Genomic DNA, 23,398 nt, shown 5'->3' on the forward strand with positions numbered 1-23,398 from the left:
GGAACGAACTCTGATTTAGAATGTCCAGACAAATACTTTTCCGAATGTTCCAATCCATTGACCTTTTATTTTTAGAGCAGGTTGATATTCTTATTAATCAAACTCTCAAGTCTTTTTTTTTTTATTTTCAGTTGTATAAATTGAAAGTTAGTTTAAAATGTACATGGTATTAAAGCAGGTCTATAAATATTTAGTTAATACATCTAAAACACAATGAAATTACTATTTAAAACAAAAGTGATTTTTAATCATCCATAAGCAGAAATAATCAGGCACTGAACTTGTTCTTCTTGTTATACTTTTCCTCAGTTTCTTTTTCTCTCTTCAACAGCGTCTAGCTAGCTCTAAAGCTCACACTTCAAGATTCATCAGTGCCAATCTTCCATGTAATAAATTCAAAAATCGCCTTGTCAATATTATGCCATATGAGTCTACGAGGGTATGCTTGCAGCCAATCCGTGGAGTAGAAGGCTCTGATTATATCAATGCCAGTTTTATTGATGGATACAGGTACTATACGTTGGTGGGTTATGATATGAACTGTTTTAAAACTTTTAACAGGTTATATACATATATATTTATTTCATTATAGTGAATTGCGGCAAAATACAATACTGTTTGTATACATAACACCTTCCACATTGATTTTCATTTTCCTCTAACAGCTGATGTAGAACTACACCAAAACTTCTCAAGAAAATTTCATGGAGGGGGAAGGAACTCTGACTCTTAGTTAAAACAATCTCATGCTTAACTTCAGTCTCATGACTACTCCCAGTGCTACCAATGAGATTACTTATGTGTTAACGTTTCTGCCCTGTTTAAGCACCTTGCTTAGTTGAGACCTCTTTTTCCCCTAATTGTTCTTTTAAAAGAGGAAAAGAATGGGCAAGGTCTGTAACTGCCTACATCAGCAGACAGCTTGAAATTTGAGTTTTGAGCCCTCAGTTGATGCCAAGACCTTCCACCCCACCAGCCATTACCCCCTCAAGTTTGTTGACCCTTGGCTTCTTGGGAACTGTATGAGGTTTGTCATTCCGCTTATCCAGGGGCTTCATAAGCAGAATCCATGAAGTGGACACTACTGAGGGCTGGACTAGTTTTAACATAAATAATTGTAACAGTCCACTGGGTCAGCATGCTACAGAGAGTGGCTTTTGTTTTCAACCTCATTTCTGCATGGAGGCTTAATCTCACAAGCAGGTTTCTATTTGGTAAGGCAGGAAGGGATACAAAACAGAATCACTCCTTCTGTGCACCCTCTGCCTCAGCTCCCACACACATTGTATTTTGATGGTTTGGTAGGAAAAACCAATAGTCATTTGTTAGGAGAGCAGTGAGACTCTCAGTTACTCTAACTTTTCTTTTGTGTCTCAATTTTTTGCTCTAGGCATTAGGATGTGGAAGGAGTTAATAAGGAAATGGCGTAGTGCTATAATTCATAAACTTAATAGATTGTACGACAGTCGTTTCTACAAAATGAAGCAGCACATCTAAGTGTTTCTTAAGTGCTTTTTATGACACACAAAATTGAGCTATTAGAGTTGCATTAAAATTTAAATAATAATGATAAAGACATACATCATAATATTAACAAAGTAATTTCCTTTTCAAAGTTCTAAAAATAAAAAATGCCATTGTTTGATTAAATAATCATAATAGGTTTTTAACACACTTACTATTAATAATATATATTTTTCCCTTACTTTTCCTCAAGATAATGTTGACAAACAGAGGATTTGAGTATCATCACTCTGTTCTTAATGTTTCTTCTTGTTTTCATATAGACAACAAAAAGCCTACATAGCTACACAGGGACCCTTAGCAGAGACAACTGAAGATTTCTGGCGAATGCTTTGGGAGCACAATTCCACAATTGTAGTCATGCTTACTAAACTACGAGAAATGGGCCGAGTGAGTATCATTTTAATATCCTTTAAACGGTACTTTCTCATTCACATGCTTCTGTAGCATCTCCAAAGAGCAAAGTTCAGGGATTAGCTTGCTACCTTTATATGTTTTCAAACAAAAAATGTGCTGGGCAGCACTGCTGTAATTCTTAGGCAATAGGAACTTGCCATCAATATATTACAATAAGGGTCGAGTCAGAGCTAGTACTTCAGCTTGTGACATGAATTAAACAGAGCAAGTTTCCCTTTGCTTTGAAATTCAAAGATGCTGTAAAAAACTCTGCACTTTCTTCAGCTGTGATGATTTTTACTTTAGAAGCCAGATAAGATGCTAATGTTTATGACCTTAAAGGATAGTGCACTATTTGTAATAGAGTTAAACAATAAAATTGTCTTAGGAGAGGTTAAAAGACTTATTTACACCATTTTTAGATTTCATTGTGCCCCAACATTTGATATGCATTTGTTATGCTGATCTTTGCAGTTTCAGCAGCCTGCTTACAGTGTTAAATCTCATTATGGCTCCTCATTGTATAATGAAAGGCAGTAACTGATTTACCATAAAAGCAGAATTACTTCAAGGATATAACTGATGTGAAGAAAATAATGTAAGAATCAGGCCCACATTTGGGAAAACTAAGTGTTTCAGGGTACAGGTGGAGCCAGCATGTCAGAGAGGGGGAGGTGGGAGCAGTGACCTGGGATGCAGGGGTACCGGCACTGTAGCTCCCAACCTCCCCAGCCCACACCAAGGCAGTCCCTCAAGCAGCTAACAATCCTCTCTCCTTTCTCCCATGTGCTCAACTGTAAAGTCTGTCCCCTTACCTGTTATTCCTCCCTCCCGCACCCCCTCTTCCTTTGCCCACCACTGCCACCGCCATTGTCACCAGCTGAATTGGGAGCCAGGGGGAGAGGGAGGGCTCCAGAGCCACTCTTGCCAGGCTCAGCTAGAGGTGGTAGTAGCGCTGGGTGGGTTCCCTTTTCCCACACCTGCTCCCAGGCTGTCAGGGAACACCAGGGGAGCCAAGCAGGAAGGTAGGATCTGTCTGCTGCTGCCACTGCTCCTAGCTAAGCCTGGCTCCAGCACAAAGCCTGGCCAGAATGGACAAGAATGGCTCTGGAGATCCCCCCTCCTCCACCCCTGTCCCCGGGGCAGCCGAGTACAGTAGAAGTGGTGGGCAGATATAGACAAAGGAAATACAGTAGTTAGGGAAAAAAAATAGAATGGCTAATGGCAGTCATTCTTAATGGGCAGAAGTCAAGGCCAGACCATAGACTGCCCTAAAATCTAATATGGAAATCCCAAGTGTCAGAAAGTAGATGGGGCAAATCATTTTTTCAGCAATGTAACAGAAAATAGGATTGATACTGAAGTCCACTGACAGGACAGTTTGGAGCCACTGGCACTTTGACTTGTCAGTGCCTATACATGTATTATAGACAGAAAAAAGACATGTGATTCCTGTTCTATCAATAATGAACCTGCCATACGCACTGAATGTACTTTACTTAAAAATAGCAATCCCCAGTAGTGTGTGTGACTAACAAGAAATGGAACTCTTTATTGTATATATAGGAAAAATGCCATCAGTACTGGCCTGCAGAGCGTTCAGCCAGATATCAGTACTTTGTGGTGGATCCTATGGCAGAGTATAACATGCCACAGTATATTCTAAGGGAATTCAAGGTCACAGATGCCAGGGTAAGTGAGCACAACATAGTTCTGTTTGTCAAATGTTTCAAAGTAGTCCAGTATCTTTTGTTTTCTTTTTATTAGCAAAGCCTTAGAAACCTGCTTTGTTACCAATCCTGAAAGAAACCAAAGAAAAGGAAAGTTATTGTTATAACTTCCTAATGCAAGAGCAACTGGCTCTAATTCAAACCAACCATCTGGCCAGCACAACTTTTGTAAAGTACTGAATAAGTGTTTGTGAAAAGCATTAGATAATTAGAAGGCCATGTTCCCATTCACCTTCCCTCCTCCGATCCTTTTGTGGAAATTTCATCACTCAAGGCTGTAAATAAGTTGTTGCTCCGCACATCCCTTTAGGCTGTGTGAGCTTGAAGGTTAATATGGTATGATTTGAAAGCTGCAGAGCAAATAGCATTCTTAAGAAAAAGCTTGACAAGCTTTGCACATTATAATTTGATTTTTGGCATAGCTTATTCCTCAGCATTCTAATACATCTGCGGAGAAGAGGTGGATAGTTGTGCCCCTGGTTTCTTAATTTTCATTCTGCATTTTGTATCCAGACCAAGAGTCCAAGATTCAGCACTGATGTAAGATTAACTGCATATAAAACATTTTTATAAGCATAGCTTTGGCAATTTTCAAACTGTGATTTCTAACACTTCACACTATATGGCAGGAGAATTCACTAGCCTATTCCATTTTTGGCAGCAGTACAGCAATAGTATCGGTTACATCAGCAGAGTAGGGGGCAATGCTTTCAAAGAACAGCACAACCTGCCACTAACAGTTCCCAGTGTATCGGATTTTTTCTTATCAGGTTTCTGCTGTGAAATTTTAGCTACTGGTGTCGTCAGATTTAAATATTCAAATCAATTTGCTTATAAAGTCTTTTCACCAACCCATAGGGAACATTAATACTTGGTCTGGGCAAAGGCGGCTGAGATTTGGCTTTGTGAAAGTAAAAGTCAATGATAGTCTTATCTGGTTTTCATTTTGTGCGAACTATCAAATGCAGGGAGGTTCATATATATGATTTCTCTTCCAATCCTCCTTTACTCAGTGTGGGGAGAGAATGGCATAGGGCCATTGTAGCAAAAAACAAGAAAGAAAGTGATTAAATATGAGGCCTTGGTAACCATTTTGACACAGTAATTAAAATGTTTACTGTTCCTTCTTAGTCTAGATATTAAGCGACATAACTGACCAATCATACAATGAGCAGCAAAGAGTCACAGGAATAACTAAAGAGGATATTTTGCAAAGTATCTCAGCTGAAATATGTTCACATAATGCTCATCTAAGAGTTTCTAATCAATGATCACATTGTCAGTCTAGTGTGAATAGTTTGCAAACCAGTGAAAGGTATTCAAATAACTTATTTACCTCAGTTTTTCCCAGTTCTAATATTAGCAAACCTTCTTACCACAATTAATTGCTTTTTATTTGCACTGAGCACCCCTTACCAGCCCTAGTGCATAACTGCTCAGTCCCAGATTTTGCCCTAAGCAAAATGTGTTGGTCCCAGTTTTGTTAAATAACTAACTAACAAGCTAATTGCCTGGTCCAAGGCTTCTGAGAATCTGTCACTCAGAATGACTTCATTGAGGATATAGGCACTTAGCACCTTTCAGAGTGGGACCACAATAAAAAAATCTATACTGTTCTCATTGCCTTCTTGCATGCCTAACTCATTCAAGCAGTAATTGAGGTTACTCAGATAAATTGCTAGCACATCCAAAATTTGTTATAACTATTCTTCCCTCTTTGATTTCCAAACTCTTTTGTTACACAGAAATAACTCTCAGTGTTCTGGTAGAGTCAAGTTGGCCAATTAATCTCCAGAGGAATGTGCTTCTTTTTTGTAGATTCCAGCAGCAGTATCTGATACAGAGCTTTCTGTTATTTTCCTATTGCACTGTGAACTTTTGTAAAGTCTGGGTGACCTCTATAACTGCCCCAATCTAGAGTTTCTGACTGCTTTTGCACAGTTTTTCACTAAACTATGAAGGTCATCATGTTGGAGTAGTCTCATGCAGGGTCAGCCTATTAGTAGTGTCTAAAAAAAGCATTATGTACTCTGTAACCTCATCAAAAGCCAATTGAATATCCTTTGTGAGAGGAAACAGAAAAATTAAAGTGGTCAGCCAATCAAAAATGTTAGGTATTAAAAGCAATCTGTACCTGTTTTGTTTAGCACTGCAGTCTGTATGTTCAAAAGAGCACTTCTTACCTTGTCTGTGTAAACTGTGACAAATATTTGAAAATAAAGATTCTAATAACATTTGATATCTGTAAACTTGGTGTTAGGCCCCCTTTACATGTTTAGGTAAAGGCACAGTTGGATCTAATGCATGATCCACATAATTGTACATCTTGCCATGCTGCACATGTATAGCAGGAGGCGCAAATCTGGGACCATGCATTAGATCCAATTGTGCCTTATTGATGGTGTAGTGATTCAGGATTCCCCCTGCATTAGCAAGATGCAAGCTTCCTCAGCTGGGATCCCCCTTTGCTGAGGGGGTTCCCAACACAGGGGCCAGGCACAACCAGTGCCAAGTGCCCCATGACTGATGGGACTTTCGGTCCTAGTTGCACATGTGGGCCCCACGGGTTTCACAGACCCCCAGGCCTTGAGGATCAGAACTACTGCAGTCTTCTGGGCCTGGCAGTTTCATGCTGGGCATGGTACATCCCTGTAGTTGGGAGCCCTGTCAGCTGATGGGGCATCCACCCTCAGGGGAGACCCTGCTACACATGCAAATTAAAGCTTCAGGTATAAAGCTTTTGATCATGTGATAAGTACTTGGCATGTGTGGCTGATCTTAAGGTAACTGTACGATTAACCAGGTAATGGCGCAATACCTGTAACGTTTAGAGGAAGCCATAGAGATAACCATCTCGCTAAAAGCAAACAGCACCATTTATAATGCCAGCTGTATAAGGAGAACAAAAAGACTGTAGATCAGATCCCAATCTACTCTAATGCTAGTGTAACATCAGAGTTTACTTTTAGTGTATATTCACCAGATAACATGAACAATAACAAGACTTGTGTGTTGTTGGATTAATAAATTACACCACTTTTCAGCAAGCTGACTACTGTTTTAATGAGACCTATCTTAATTTATCAATACATATTTTATAAAATAAAGTTAGTCTTTCTAACCACAATTTTAGGCTGAATTAAATTGGCACAGATTTTTCTTAAAACTCTTCTTGGTCTAGTAGATCCCTGATGTTCAGTCATCATGCAACCAACTAATGTCAGTACCTATATGTGCTGCCAAAATGTTGACTTCAGAGGTTTGTGGTCTCTTGTTTTCAGAAACTGGGTGCCAAGGAATGTGAGCCATCCTGCTACTTAAGTAATCCCTTGTCAGTTAATTTGTGGAATAGCGGCCTTGGGGGATACACTGCAACCTGCCTTGACAGCAAAGAATGGTAGTGGACATTATAAGAGCAGAGAGGTTTCTTCTGAGAAAACGACACTGATGGGGAAACTCTAAAAAATACCTTAAATGTTGTTCTCTTGGAATTTGTTCCACTAAAAATCAAAACCAAATGAGTCCACAATATAGCTTATGGAATATATATGTTAATTTTAAATGGTCAGAACACATTCTTTAAACTGAGAAAACAGCTTACTTTGGGGGAGAGCTAGCTGTTGCTATGTTGAGGTTAAATAAGGTCTATGTTATTTCACAAAGTGTTAATGAATGTGCTATATGTAAATTCTGTGTTTTCCCCATATACTGCTGCCATATGAGAGAGAGAAAGTCAAAGTACCAGCAAAAAAAAAGGAGCATGTTGTTTAGTTTTATACTTCAATTGGGAAGGCAACAATGGCTAAATATTTTGGTGGGGAATAAAAGACTTCTCCTCTCTTCAGCCTATAATATGCTTTGGGGATCCCTATAATCATTTAGAATGTCATTGATTTCCCTCTGTAAAAGACCATTTTGGAGTCGCAACATCTAGTGCTAGTTTTATCCAGCCTTGTACAATGCCACAATTACTGCTTAAAGGCACAGTGTCATGGCATATGCTGTTTCTCCTACCATGGCAGGAAAATAGATGCCTGAGGAAGTGTGAGGTGTCCAGAAAGCATGAAGGTTAACTGTAGTAGCTCAATTTGTGTCAGTTGCTTTAAATGTCACTGTTTACAGAGATTGACAGTGCTCAAAATTAAACAAGGACAATACTTCAGGATTTAAAGAAACAAACTTCTTGCTCTTGTGTTACCTTACATTTTGCACATACAAAATTATTAAATAGCCATTGAATTCAAAAGAGAGCTGTACTGGGCTTTGGTACTTACTGCAGTTTTATCAGAAGTGCAACAATACTGCAGTAATCTGTAGCATTAGTGACAATAAATCTGCTAATCTTGATTTAAGAAAGTAATTATAGGGCACTGTATCGTTCCCGCAAATTCATTATGAGGTGGCCATCATATCCCTGTTTCATAGAGATAGAGAGTTAGTATCGTGTGGACTAGAAATCGAACAGTTTACGTAAAAGCTACCACCAAAAAAAAATCTCTACCATTTAAGTAGCTCACAACATCCTTGTTTTCAACTCTTTTGCCAGGATCTAAATGTCAGACAATGATCCTGTCTAATGCGGAGAGTAATTTGAGCAGTGTCATGGTTAATCAAATTGCACTCTTATGTCAATGTGGTATAATAAGGGAAAAACATAAATTCATCAGCACTGTGATTCAAAGTATATGATCTTAGCCCTCTTTGCCCTTTACATATTTTTCCCCCAATCCCAATTTATGTTTTTCATGATTGCTGCTCTGCTTTGCTGACTGACTGATTTTCGGCTGCTGGAAAACACTTTTGTGGTGTTCTGTGTGTGTCTTTCATTAAAGGATGGCCAGTCCCGAACAGTGCGGCAGTTCCAGTTCACTGACTGGCCAGAACAAGGAGTGCCAAAGTCTGGAGAGGGATTTATTGACTTCATAGGCCAAGTACATAAAACAAAGGAGCAGTTTGGTCAGGATGGGCCAATCTCTGTTCATTGTAGGTAAGTAAAAAAACCTTCAGTGGTAGATTGATCTTTTTTCCTGAATTAGAAGTATATTTTGGGCTGTGTAGTTGGCTTTGGAAATAGATAGTGAGTTAGTATAGTGGTGAATTGAACTTCACAAATCAATTGTCAGAAATAGATAAAACAATGCAATGCAGATTCTTTTTAGCCCCTTTATCTTGATAATGTTCACAAAATCATAGAATAGTAGGGCTGGAAGGGACCTCCAGAGATCATCTAATCCAGCTGTCTGCATGGGGTCATCCCTCTCCAAACCATACAATACAACCAACCACCCCTACACAAATCCATTATCTAACTTATTAGCAAAATTACACAGTCAGCCCTGACACAACCACAAGATATAACACTCTAACCTTCCATACACAAAGCAGGGGACCAGAGTGGACAACATCTTGCTGCTGCAAAGGGTTAAAATACACTTGAGAGATGCAAAAAACTATTCTTGTAATGAAATCCCACTCTGACACTAACGGTGCTCTCAGATAAGTAGGTGATTCTTCCCCACCTCCCTTATGCAAATTGTCTCTGCCACAGGGTAAAGAAACCTTGGTCACTGCTGCATTCAGCACACAGTAGGAAATGTCTTACCACAGAGTGATGCATCTGATTTTGCTTTGACTTGTAATTAGCAGCAAGGTCATTATGTTGGTGGTGATTATTACCTCTAAAACAGACTTTGTTCCACAGTAGCATAGGAACAATGGTTGTTACATCAAGGAATTCAGTGCAGTAGAAGCCTCCAGTCAAACATGTTTTTCATTGGTCAGTTGGGACCTGAGAATGTATGGCCTACTCTCTGAGGTGCAAAATGCCCTTTAGACCTTTGAAAGTTAGTTGAGGACAACAGTGGCATGAAGGATCAGCATATAAAAATAATCTAGCTTTTTAAAAATTTCATTGTATTCCAATTTATTTTTGCTACAGTATTCTAAAGTCTCTAACAGATGGCTAAAAAATTCTATAATCTCTTATTTAATAAATCACTTTCAGTAAATTCCATTAGGATTTTAGACATTCATTTTGCAACATTAAATTATGTTTTTGAGAAATGAAATGGTATTGCTTATATAACAAGGGTGGACAAGTTAATGCAGTTACAAGGTCTTGTTTGCAGGCAGAATAAAGCCCTATTCACCACATAAAGGCCAAGAAACAGGCTTGAAGCTTAGTATGCAATATATTTTTAAGAACGATTGAAGGAGAAGCTTCTTACCTAGCCAATTCAGAAGCAGCCCTTTTGTAACCTGTGACTGCACAGTTGCCCACTGCTTCAATACATGTTAAAAGCATCTATGGCCTCTGCAGTCCCTCTGCAAGAAATTTTAAGTGAGTAGATCCACTGGATTATCTAAAGGAGGGCTTGATCCCACTTTTACTTTGATTCTTAAAGACCCTCAAACACTTTTTAGAAGACAAGGAATTTAACATAGTGCCCAGTGATGCATATCATAGAATCAGAGAAAATTAGGGTTGGAAGGAACCTCAGGAAGTCATCTAGTCCAACCCCCTGCTCAAGGCAAGACCATTCCCATCCTAGCCAAGGCTTTGTCTAGTCAGGTTTTGAAAACCTCCAGGGATGGAATTTCCACTACCTCTCTGGGTAACCTGTTCCAGTGTTTTACTACCCTCCTAGTGAGAAAATTCTTCCTAATATTCATAATATCATAGTTTCATAGTTTGTACGGTTGGAAGGGACCTGAGCAGATCATCAAGTCTGACCCCCTGCCTTGGCAGGAAAAAGTACTGGGGTCAAACAACCCCAGCAAGGTGTTCGTTTAGTCTTGTCTTAAAGACCCCCAAGGTAGAAGCCAGCACCACTTTGCTTGGAAGTTGGTTCCAGATCCTAGCTGCCGTGATAGTGAAGTAGCGCCTCTGATATCTAACCTAAACTTCCCTTGCTGCAACTTGAGACCATTGCTCTTTGTTCTGTCATCTGTCACCACTGAGAACAGTCTAGCTCCATCCTCTTTCGAACCCCACTTCAGGTAGTTGAAGGCTGCTATCAAGTCCCCTGTCAGTCTCCTCTTTTCTAGACTAAATAAGCCCAGTTTCCTCAGTCTTTCTTCATAAGTAATGATCCCCAGCCCCCAAGCCATTTTTGTTGCCCTCTCCTGGACTCTTTCTAGTTTGTCCACATCCTTTCTGTAGTAGGGGGCCCAAAGCCGAACACAGTACTCCAGATGTGACCTCACCAGTGCTAAATAGCAGGGAATAATTACTTCCCTTAACCTGCTGGGATCCCAGTATGCCATTATCCCTCAATGACACAGCTAAGGCTTGGCTCATATTCATCTTATTGTTCGCTGTAACCCCCAGATCCTTTTCTGCTGAACTGTTCCCCAGCCAGTCAGCACATCCTGTACTGCTGCATGGGATTGTTCTGTCCTAAGTACATGACTTTGAACTTGCCCTTGTTGAACCTCAAGAGATTCCTTTTGGTCCAGTCTTCCAATTCATCTAGGTCTAAATCCTAGCCCTACACACCAGCATAGCTACTACTCCCCACAGCTTGGCGTCATCTGCAAATTTGCTGAGGGTGTACTCTGTGCCATCTTCCAGGTCACTGGTGAAGACATTGAACAAAACCAGCTCCAGGACCAACCCCTGGGGCACTCCACTTGATACTGGATTCCAACTAGACACCAAGCCATTGATTACTACTCTTTGAGCCCGGTGCTCCAGCCAGTTTTCTGTGCACCTTACAGTCTCTTCATCCAGCCTATACTTCCTTAGCTTGCCTGGGAAAATGTTGTGGGAGACCATTTCAAAAGCCTTGCTAAAATCAAGGTATACCACATCCACTGGTCTCGACACATCCACAGAGCCAGTCATCTCATCATAGAAGGCAATTATGCTGGTCAGGCATGACTTGCCCCTGGTGAATCCATGCTGACTGTTCCTACTTACTCTTTTCTCCTCCAAGTTCTTAGGAATGGATTCCTTGAGGATCTGCTCCATGATTTTTCCAGGAACTGAGGTGAGGCTGACTGGTCTGTAGTTCCCTGGATCCTCCTTTTTCCCTTTCTTAAATATGGGCACTATGTTTGCCTTTTTCCAGTCAAATGGGACCTCTCCTAATAGCCATGAGTTTTCAAAGATGACGGCCTATAGATCTACAATCAGATCATCCAACTCCCTTGGCATGAAAGTTAATCTTGCATAGTTTCTGCAAGATAAGACGTCTTCTGTACTCACTAACTTTAAGGATTTCTGTGCTAGAGGCGTGGTAAGCAATTTTTTCACTCATTACTTGGGCTCAGGTGGTGAAACAATTAGCCTAAGTCCTTCCCATATCTCACTACCTGCCCACTTATGACACCGTAGGAAATACCATTTGCTGTTCATTATGCATATTTTCATAATGGGCTTGATTCTACACTACTGAAGCCCACAGGAGTCCTACAAATGATGTTATGACAACCAGATCAGTTTCAGTGTGTTCATCCTCCTCTTTTGTAGTATGCTATCTCAGCAGTGAAATAGTTAACTTGCCATCCTCTCACTTAGCGTAACGAATCATTCTGAACATCATCTGGATAAGGGTTAAAGTAGGTCACATTTCTGAGCTATGGCTGTAGGCTCTGCAAACTCAGCTATATGATATAGCCATGACCAAGGAGAAACAAGAGGTCATCTCTACATTGCTATCAAAACTAATCTATGGCTATCTTATGAAAATGGCGGGGGTGTGGGGGGTATTAACTAGATTCTTATCTAGTTTCAAGAGTTTTACTTTGGAGGGAGGAAACCAAGGGAATTCCTCACCCGTGAACTTCCCACTTCCTCCTTCTTTGTATTTTCTCTTTTCTATATTTTTTCTTCCTTTGCTTACTTTTACAGCAGTCTACCTCAACACGAAGTGAATGATTTTGGTTCTTTCTGGAATTTTACAAACAAATCAATGTGTTATTATTCAAAACATTCTAACTTCATCAGGCAGTTAATGAAATCCAGTTAGGTCAGCAAAGGGCTTTTGCTGAAAGGCAATATTTGATATAAGCACAATGTACACACCTAGGCATACATGGTTTAGAGATCACACGTGACCATGTGCTTTTAGGAGAGCCTTCATTGTTAGTATGTTGTTTGCTATATATCCAAGACCTCCACAACATAGTAGTGCATCATAACACACCCTTACTGATAATTCCATCTCGCACAATTTTCTCTACTCCTGCTACCTGATAATACTTTTCTGAATCCCTTTCCTAGTTAAAACCCCACTACATCTGCCTAATGAAAACTTCCTTCCCATCCCTGCTGAGTGATCTGGGTTTGGGAATACTGCCAAAGGCCCTGCACTATTTACTAAGCAGACATCCCTGTGAACTCTATGGCAAGCTCTTATATACATTGTCATAGTAGAACCGAGATCGCTGCTTGACTTGAAACTGAATGAATGAGCCTGATCTTTAAACACTGCAGGAGCTATTGTGAACTTGCACTTACATCACTGTTATGACTCTTTAGAAATCCTAAACATCCCTTCATGAAAAGACACCACACTGTTTAAATATGCTTGTCAGCTTCAGCCTAGAGTAAGTGAATCCATCCGTTTTCTTCAACCCTTACCCAAGCGTTACACTTGCTGCTTAATTAGGATCTAAAAGTGTGGAGATTTTTTCATATTATTCAGTGTTTTCCTCATTAACTAACTCTCCAGATGCTTTCTTGCTTCTTAAGAGCACAACAGTATGAATTAATTCCTTCCTCTTGCTGGTTTACAGAGTTCTGAATAGTTAAAATAATAAGGATTTGAAAAAATCCTTGTTTGGAAACCAGCAAACACTTTAAAAAAAACCACATCCTTTTGTATTTTAGTTTTTAAACTGACTGTTTGAATAGGTATTATTGTACACTGTTGAATACTTTTGATACTGTTTAAATAGGTATTATATTGCTTTTACTCTTCGTCAGAGCATTGTTACAATTCCTCCTGTTGGATATTCACCAGACTTTTTGTGTGCGAGTGCCACCATGCTAAGGTCATGTGCTTTAAGTTTTCTGAGTCTGAGTAGACTGCAGGATTTTCTCTTTCCTTGGCCTCTCAGGCACACTAGCTGGACACAAGGTGTCTGTCACTAACCCCTTCAGAGAAATGTGGCCTTACAGCCCAGCTACCCTAGATCTCCAGGACCAACAATGATCTCTGTAGACACACAAATAAATTGAGTATGCCCTGTCTCAGAGTTCCTGCTCATTAATAATCTGGATTACAGTTGACATTTTCTAATGTGTAATAGATAACTCATAGGTTTTACAAAGGTTCCAAGGTACTTTGCATTTAGCTAAGAAATACACGCATCTTTCGGCTTAGGTCTGAGTCTGGTAGGGTATCCAGCATTCTTCCTCTCCTGCATTCAGTACCTGTCTGTTCTCCTGTCCAAACACCCCCTAAAATGGCCGATGTGAGACAGTTTCCATCGTAAACTGTAACCACATTTATCAGATGACTCCAGCTCAGTCCATCAAGCTATCAAATCCCTCTCAAAGTGATTGTTTGCTTAATTATTACACTCATGAGTTTATAAACCAAAAAAAAAAAAAAGGTTTGTACTCAGTGGAAGCCATCTTTTAGTCAAAACAGTTCTTATCTGAATGACCAGTCGAAGATTAATGACTCTCCATTGTTAGGCCAGTATCTTTTAGCTCATCATGGAGGTTAAAGTAAAGATTACAGACATGCCTCACTTTTTATCCAGATTCAAAAAAGGGATTGGACAAATCCTTGGAGGAAAGGGGCATCAATAGCTATTTATCATGGGAGTTAAGGCCACAGCCCCTGAATTAGAACTTCCTATCCCTTAAATGAGGGAGGCAGCAAGTGAAAGAGGAACAGTCGAAAAAATCCTGGTCATACCTAGTTCACTCACCCTTTGAGCATCTACTCTTTGCCACTGTATAACACACGATACTGGGCAAAGTGGACCTATGGACTAACACAGTAAATGGTAATTCTTATGTTCAGAATGTTGTTTGCAGTTTGATACAGATATATAGAGAGTGTAGCCAATATCATCTGGCATTCTTACACCGTACATAGGTCCCTTGGATCATCTCACCCTTCAGTGAATGCTAGATATGATTGTATATGTTAACATTGAAACCTATGTTAATTTCTGTATTAAACTATAAAGCCAAAGAAATACAGAGGCTGGTGCTCTGTCCCTTGCTGACTTTTGCATATTTGGGGGGCCCTGAGAACAGGGAATGATCTGTCATGCCATATGTGTGCAAAAAGAGAACAAAAACAAGTTGAGATAAGGACAGATTGGGAACCTACATTTAGGCTTGTCTCTCATTTGTCAGTTCCAGTTAAATTATTGGCAGGCCAACAAAACCTTTCATTTTCTCCTACCACATGCAACCACTGTACATTCTTGACCAACAAATAGTATCACTTAAATGCTCTCTGACTCTCCACATTTCATGTTAAAGTACATTACTATAGTCCTAAGTTTGCCAGGAAACAGTCACTTTGTGAATGTGATGCTGTAGTTTTCACCACTTGTATTTATAAGGCCTTTTCCCCCATGGAGATCCATGCACATCTGGTACCTTGCATCCACATCTAAATAGTCAGCTAGTTCATTCCACATTTTAACTGTCAGCTAACATTCTTATTTTATTGCAACAGTGCAGGCGTTGGGAGGACTGGAGTATTCATAACCCTGAGTATCGTTTTGGAAAGAATGAGATATGAGGGTGTTGTAGATATCTTCCAGACTGTCAAAATGTTAAGGACACAACGGCCAGCCATGGTACAGACAGAGGTGAGAAGAACAATATCCATATGCATTGGCAGGGTCAAAAAGGGTGTGTTTGTGTGGGTGGATAAAATGTTAGGAATGGCAAGTGGTTGGAAGTGGGAGCATCCACAGCCAGGAAGTTATAAAAACTATATAACATTCACTTTCCCTTTGTGATTTCTGCATCCATGTATACAGCTTACGCAGTGAATTTATGGGAGCAGTTATGCTATTCTCCATTTTAAACATTAGAAAATAAGAAATGTCCATTTTAAGGGGACTACTCTATGTGTGTGTGTGTGTTGTGTATGTTAATTACTATGAGGCCCTTAGAAACGTTTTGCACTTTGCCTTCACAAAATTTATAGTTATAATCAAAGAGGGGAATTATGCTTACAAATGCATCAATTAACATAATGTCGTCTTCAGTTTGAAACTCAAACGGTATGATTTTCATTATTCTAGACCTCACTTAAAAATAAATGTGGTCATTTAACATGAAAAATATAGTCAAACATTCTGCCCTTTTGATGCTCTAGAATGAGCAATCTTACTGGCAACAAGAGCACTGCCATCAAATAAGGGTGAGGTCTTGGGAAGAACTGGTTGACCAACTTTTTGGCCTCTCCTGAAGAACCATGGTAATTCACAAAGAACAGTCAAACTTTAAGCATGTGATTAAGTCCCACCTTTAAATATGATTAAGGCCCTAAATTGTGTCTTGGACCTAGCCATAGCCAGCAGATCAGACCATGGAAAAAGAAGAGAAGATACCAATTATTTCGCTGATGCTAGCAATTAAATTCCATCTATGAAGTTTAATGTTTACTCCTCTAAATTTTGTTATTTTCCTCTAAAAAAAACATTAAACCTGTTCATTAAAAACTATACATATATAAAAACAGCCTTACTTTTAACATTGGAAAACAATTTTATAGAGACACACACACACTTTACTTGTGTATTAAATTTTATATATAAAATTAAATTAGACCATTTTAAAAATCTTATCACTTAGCCAAGTAACCCACTGTGAGAAAATTGAAGGGTAAATTCCATTTATTTTTCATTACCATTTTTGCTGCAGAGAATGTACATTAAGCAAAATGAAAAATATCTACTTTCTGTCCTATTGGTTCCTAGAAATAAATCTAGCATATAGAAAAATCAGGCTTCCAGGAACCCATGTGACAAGGGCAGTGCTGAGCTGTGCAACATATGTAGCTTCCTTCATTGCATTTCAGCTCATTTGTGGGTGATGCACACTCCAGTCCCAGGCTAAAAGAAGGAATGTTTCACACTCTGTGATAACTTCACCCGGGTTTTCGTGGAACAAAAATTGAGGGCTCAGTTCTGAGCATTCAGACCTCCCTTCAGCAAGCCATACAGCTGGTCCCCTTAACATTTATTCATTTACTTAATAGTTAAGCATAAGCTTAAGTATGTTACAAGATCAAAGCTAGTCTTCTAGGATCTTCTAAAATGAAGCCACTATTGATAATGTCACATTAGATTAACTAAAGTTGGTGTCTTCTAAGATGTCTGTCGGTCACTGAAACCATTTTAATTGTAATATAAGTAAAATGAGACCCAAGTCTGAAGGGCTGCAAGATGGTAAGGATATAAAATGGAGCCTCATGGAGAGCTTTCAGAAACGACTATTTTTTTTTCACTTCAAAGCCTTGGACACAGCACATGAGTATCTGTGCAAAATGTTTGCATCCCAATATAAAAGACTACTATATGTGTGCAAAATAAATTGCTGCATGTGTGACACTTTTACTTCGATGTGTAGGGAGACAAAATGTAGAGCTCATGTCTGAAGAGACTTGGCTAATGTGCAGTCTACATCATGTGAATAGGACACTTAGCCACACCTTGCTCTCTTAGGCATTATTCTTTGCTACTGGCCAGAAGTAGCTTAACAACTGCAGCAAAGCTTTCATTAACTCAGGCAGGGGCGACACGCAGGGTGGTGCATTTCGGTGCACGTGCACCCCCCGAGCATGGTGGTGCACGCGCTGCAAAAAGGCACCACCAATACTGTCGGTGGTGCCTGTGGGTGGTCGCCACTCGCCACCCTGCCGCCAACACTGCCGTCAGCGTCTGCGGGTGGTCGGTAATCCCCACTGCCACCGCTGCCGGCTGTGCTTGTGGGTGGTTGCCGACCCCCCCCCCTTCTCCCCACCCCATCACCAACAGTACCGGTGGCATCTGCAGGAGCTCCCCGCTCACTGCCACTGTGCTTCCACCACCAAACTCCTGCCACCGCCAGTGCAGCCGTGTCCCCCACAGCCACCAGGAGCACGCACTGTTCATGAACTCAGGATTGGACTTGTCTGGTTTTCTGCTCTGTCTTTTTTAACCGGGTGCTTATACATGCATCAGACCATGTGCCAGCCAGGCAGAATCAAACCTTGAATCTGATCTTTCAGTATATTAGACATGTCTAGTGAGACATTGTGTGAAAATGTTATTAGCATTTTTCAAACAGTATGAAATAATAGAAAGGTAAATCTTAGTGTGCTCCCCTTGGACAAGACAAAAAATGCTTCCTGCTAATCCTCTTATATTTATTCAGAACAACAGCAAACACTCAGTAAACATGTATCCTCTTCACAGATAAGCAGGTGCCATCTTAGGAGAATGTTACTGCATTAAATGAGCATCTCGGCCTATCTTTGTTTATTATATCTCAATCCAGCGTGTTGTGTTGATATCAACAGTAGACAATTGCTAAAATGTTCTGTGGGGAGGGGGAGGGGGTACGTTCACAGAGTTTTCATCTCTGTTACAATTAAAAAGAAAAAAGAGCTTTTATTCTTTTCTCCTTTCTCTCTTTTTCCCCTCACAGGATCAATATCAGTTCTGCTATCGAGCCGCACTAGAATATCTGGGCAGCTTTGATCACTATGCAACGTAAAAACCCCTGTCCCATCCTGGATTTTTACTGCAGGCCCTTTAAGATCCAGAGAGCCTCTTCTGAGCCATACAGTGTGCTTGAGAAGTACTTCTTAACTCCTAGCTAAAGACCAATTAGTGGGAATATTAAAAATAAAAATGAAACAAAACAAAAACAAAAACTATTCCAGGTGGACCAAGAATTCACAGTTTAATAACCTAATCTGAAACATAATAAAAGAATCCTGACTGGTGAGGCATCTGAAGGATCTCATTTACAGATACCTCAAGGATTCCAACATTGGTTGAAAATTAAAGGGAAGAGGAAATTATTGCAAAGAACCACCATCTTGTTTGGGATTGCATGATTGTTGCAAAGATGAATTTTGAGGGTACTGCAATTCAGTGCAAGATGTTTGTCGAAAGGCCGGTACCTGGCTTCTTAACACAAAATGGACTCTTTGCTTCAACATCACCCCTTCCCACCATAATGCTCATAACAACACTAGGGATAATGGGGGAATGTTTAAAAAGAAAGTCCTTGATTTAGTTTTTTAGTATTGTAAAGATACTGCTGACCTGTGCTTCATTTTTAACTGTGTAAACTTTTTCCTTTTTTTAACAAGAGTTTATCATTCAATGAAGTGAATTAAAAGAAAAGATTGCATAACTGTTCATTTTTTTGTTTCAGAACTGTAGATTTTTTTAAGCTGTAGAACTGTTATCTGTAATATCTTGCTGTAGAAATGTTAAATAATTTGAAAATTTGCACATTTTTGTGCAGTCCTATATTTATCTACAGTACCACATTCTTGTTAGATATTACTTTTACAGTTTTGTTTAATTTCTTTTTTTAAAGGAAATATTCATTGTAATTAGTTAATCAAAGTGGGGCTTTTTGGTTTCTTTTGGAATCAACAGGGAGGCGCAAAGTATAAAGCTGCTGCTAACACAAATACACACATACACACACAAACACACACTTCTCTCTCTTTCTATATGTATATGTATAATTGTCTATCCATATCTATCTTTCTATATAGCTAGAGATACAGACAGATAGATATACATGCACATACACATAAATAAGTAGAAACGTATCAGTTCTTCCATAAGTTGGATACATTGAAGAGGTGGGAAAGTTTTCCATCATACTACATTCAGGCTATACAAGTAGTTTTGAACGTCTCTGTATTTCCAAAGTCCATATCTTTTTTGTTTAAAAAGGGAAATGAGGAATGCACATCAGTGATATCTGAACTTCACTCTTACCACCCCCTCCATATATACACTCTCTCTCACACACTCACACACACACACACACACACACACACACACACACACAAACACATAGAGACAGTATGTGGCTAAGGCTTCCAATAAAGTTCAATATTTGTAACACTATAGTGCAATAATTATCATTAAATATAAGAGGTGTGCATGAGGGAAAGGACAGTGCATATCCCTTTAGGTGGGGAGAATGTTGTAATATACTAGCTATCAAAAAGAGTAAGAAGCGTATTCAATAGTATATTGTCTATATTATGTGCTATGAAATTTACATTTATTATAACTAATGGGGCAAAGCCAAGCCCACGTTGCTGTGTTAAATCAGAAACATTTTGTGGCATACACAGCATTAATTGAAGATGCTGATTTTTATTTTTATTTTGCATTTAGAGTGCCTTATATTTGATGCCTATTTTGATAACATTTCTTTAAGTTTGCTTTTGTCTGTATTTACTGTAGTTAATTCATATTGATTACTCTTTTCAATTAAAGTATCATTTTAGCACATGTACAGAAACACTTTGAATAATACGCATTCCTAGTTTTTAACCAAGTATGGGATATTAATAAAACCTAGCCCAGAACACCTCCTGGGTAGTCAGGGCTCTTTAATTCTCTGTAATTCCAACAAGAGACAAGCTCAGTACTTTAAGATCCCTTCCAAATTAGCTCTCAGAGTTGATGGTGACAGTATCACTATTGAGGAAATGTAGGGCTGCACTAGTAGGAGTAGTTGTTAGCAGTACTCATACATCTTTTTGTTCATATGGGGCCAATGCCCACTCATTTTAGCCCATGCTAGTAATCCCCTTGGAATGACACTGTTGCTTTCAGTGGGACTTTCTGTATGAGTAAGGCAAGATCTGGTCCTCAGGACGTCATAAAAAGACTTTAGATTTCTCATTTGGGAGAAAGCATTCTTTAAACAGCACAAAATATTGTCTGAGATTCTTTATAGGAAGTCATTTTCACTAGCCCTGGTCTCTGTCATGCCTTGTACCGTGTTAGAGCACAAATATCAAAGGAACCCTTTCTTCAAGGTTTCAGATAAGATGACCAGGTATAGTTCAGCAGTGTTAGTGTAACTTACCAGATTGTTTTTTTTTTCTTCCACATTTCCCATCACTAGCAGAAAGATATATATGAAAGACCAAACACTAGCAAGCATTGTATTTGAGCACTTTTGTAAAAAAATAAAATAAAATAAAAAAATACAAAACAAATATAAATATATATATAATAATAAAAGTATTATAGAAGGCTACCTCAGAATGAGATTCTGTAACTTACATCAGAACCAGAGAAGAATGTGCACTATGTTTCTTTTGTTTTCTTTTTGATTTGTATCTTTAGAAGAATTATTAAAGTGCCAGATTACGTAGTGCAGTTGTGTTCTTTTAGCCAAATATAGGGAGTCAAACAGACATACCATTAAATAGTACCATTTTTGAAGAATAGACTAGGGAAGACAGTTGCACACCAGAGCTGTTAACAGATCTCAGCTTTCTCTCCAGTTAGTTTTTGCAAATTCTGGGAATGAGAGAGAGAGAGAGAAACATAATGAAGTGGGGGAAAAACCTGAGAGACAAATAGGACTGATGCTGTTCTAGTAATTTCACTGTTCAGGAGTTGTCTCAAGATAACTGTTAGCATCATTGATGTGCATTCCACTTTCTGTATTCTTATGTATAGTCATCCTATAATTATTTTAAAGAGTAAGCATTTTTATCTGCATTTACCATAAACTTCCAAGCTTAGAATTGGTTTCATCAGCATAACCCGTACGGTGCTATTATTTACCTATGTATGTGTAGTTATGTATAATTTTGTAATTAGTTACAATGGGAAAAAATTCAAAATATATAAAAATGATTTGTACAGAACTTTATTTTAGCTCTTTTTTTAAAATGATTTGCATGGTTAGACAACCGAGAGGATGGCTGGGGGAAGGGAGGGGCCCTCTAGGGAGATTTGCACTTTCTATACCTTTGTACTATGCACTGCCCTATTGATTCTACACCCAATAATGTTATTACTTGAACCCATCTGTAAGAAACTGCTTATGAAAATCCACTTGTGTGTATGTAAATAACACAGAACATGTAAAAAGGAAAAAAAAGTTTGCAACAACAAAAAATGCAGCTACTTTTTTCCTTTTCTACCTTCCCCCCCTTTTTTTTTCTCTTTTTCTTTTTTTCTTTTCTTTCTTTCTTTTTGGTGCCCTGATACTCCGGCAGATATCAGAAGGCTACAGGTCCCGTCATAACCATCTGTTACGTGGCTTTGCCATTCAAGCTTGGAGTGTCTTTACAAAGATAATCAAAGTTGTGTTCTTGGCTCTTGTTTTGGATGCATAGACTGAAAAAAAAATTAAAAATACCTTGTAAAATGGCTTGTTAAAAAAAAATACAATTACCTCTAATTAGTAGTACGCGTAAATGTTTTACAGAATGAAAGGCGTGCTTTTTATTTTCTTACTTCGTTACATTGGTGGCGAAAGAAAGTCTGTATGAAAATCAGTTCTTTGCTGACACAAGTTCCATTTGTTACAAATGAATTCTAATAAAAATGTCAGTGTTATGCAGCCCTGGTCGTCTTTTCTTAAGCAATGCTTTTGAAATCAAAACAGTTGGTTTCTTCTTGGTGATAAAGGAGCCTAATTGAAACTATGAAGTAGTCATTAATCTTCTTAACTAGCGCTTATGCAATGGAAAATGCATTTCCAGATTAGCAAACATGTTAGCTTCAAATGAGAATTTTGAGCTGGGGTGGGTCAGATTCACAGCTGGTATAAATTGCCATGGCTGTATCAACTTCAATAATATTATGACAGTTTACAACACCTGAAGATCTGCCCCCTATGTTTAAGGAACTACTGAAATTGACTTTATAAAAACTACACATTTGGTTTATTTTAGAGCCTATTCAGTTCCCATGAACCTGCAGGTTGTTGCAGTTCTTTCGGATTTGGTCGTAACTCAGTTTCTGGGTTGAATTAGGGGAAAAGCAGTCCATGTTTACTGGCCTGCCTGCATCCCTGACAGTTTTGCAATTCATCTCTACACTGTACCATGTGTTTTGCCCCTATCACTGAGTATGAATGTGGGTCCCTGAGATTGCCATCAAAACACTATGAAAATAGCTCTTATTTTATTGAAAAAGCCTTAGGTAACATGGTAAAGGGTACAGGCTCTGTGGAGTATGACTCAGCTGCCCAAGTCTAGCTAAAAAAGATGGCATCCTCCCCCACCCCACCCCCCAATAAGAAGGGCAGATTTCATCACTTGAGTTTTTATTTTGTTACCAAGGAAACATAATGTATCAGAAAGACTATTGTGAGGCATAAAAAAACTGGACTCACTAGGCTAGTGGGGTCTGCAGTTATTAGTAAAACACTAGTTTTATAGGAATTTCTCTTCTGTTAGCCTATTAATTAGAAATTAATCGTGGCAATAGTCTAATGGCAGAATTCAGCCTTCACTTTCTTAACTGTACTCCTTTTCAGTTCGGTTGACTCCTTGATGATTACTAAAATCATCAAGAACGCTCTGTAAGTTGAGACAAAATCTGTGCAAGTTCTTCTAAATCTGCCTTTTGTAAGTATACCCTCAAACCTTTCTATAAATGAATTTGCTCCTTTTACAGGTCTGATCCAAAGACCATTAAAATCAGCAAGAGCTTTTCCTACTGATTTCACTTGGCTTTCAATCAGGCCTTAACACACTCATGCTTTCAGTTGGAATTTATTTCAAAGCCACTGAAACACTTTATCCAAACACTGAATAAGGATATCA

At 39.0% G+C, this 23,398-nt stretch overlaps 1 protein-coding gene across 13 annotated transcripts in view; it reads left to right on the top strand.

Moving 5' to 3' along the window:
• The window catches only part of PTPRD (protein tyrosine phosphatase, receptor type D), a 692,784-nt gene extending 671,061 nt beyond the window's left edge, over nt 1–21,723 (top strand). For all 13 annotated transcript variants that reach the window (XM_019554833.1, XM_019554842.1, XM_019554841.1 and 10 more), the window contains 6 exons: nt 332–510; nt 1,788–1,914; nt 3,487–3,612; nt 8,483–8,637; nt 15,302–15,437; nt 18,268–21,723. In XM_019554833.1, the coding sequence (XP_019410378.1) occupies nt 332–510; nt 1,788–1,914; nt 3,487–3,612; nt 8,483–8,637; nt 15,302–15,437; nt 18,268–18,336 (792 nt within the window). In that variant the 3' untranslated portion in view covers nt 18,337–21,723. The remainder of the gene's footprint in view (nt 1–331; nt 511–1,787; nt 1,915–3,486; nt 3,613–8,482; nt 8,638–15,301; nt 15,438–18,267) is intronic.
• The last annotated feature ends 1,675 nt before the right edge of the window (nt 21,724–23,398 follow it).

This window comes from Crocodylus porosus, unplaced genomic scaffold (assembly GCF_001723895.1).
Source record: "Crocodylus porosus isolate Cpor-Errol unplaced genomic scaffold, CroPor_comp1, whole genome shotgun sequence".
Lineage (NCBI taxonomy): Eukaryota > Metazoa > Chordata > Crocodylia > Crocodylidae > Crocodylus > Crocodylus porosus.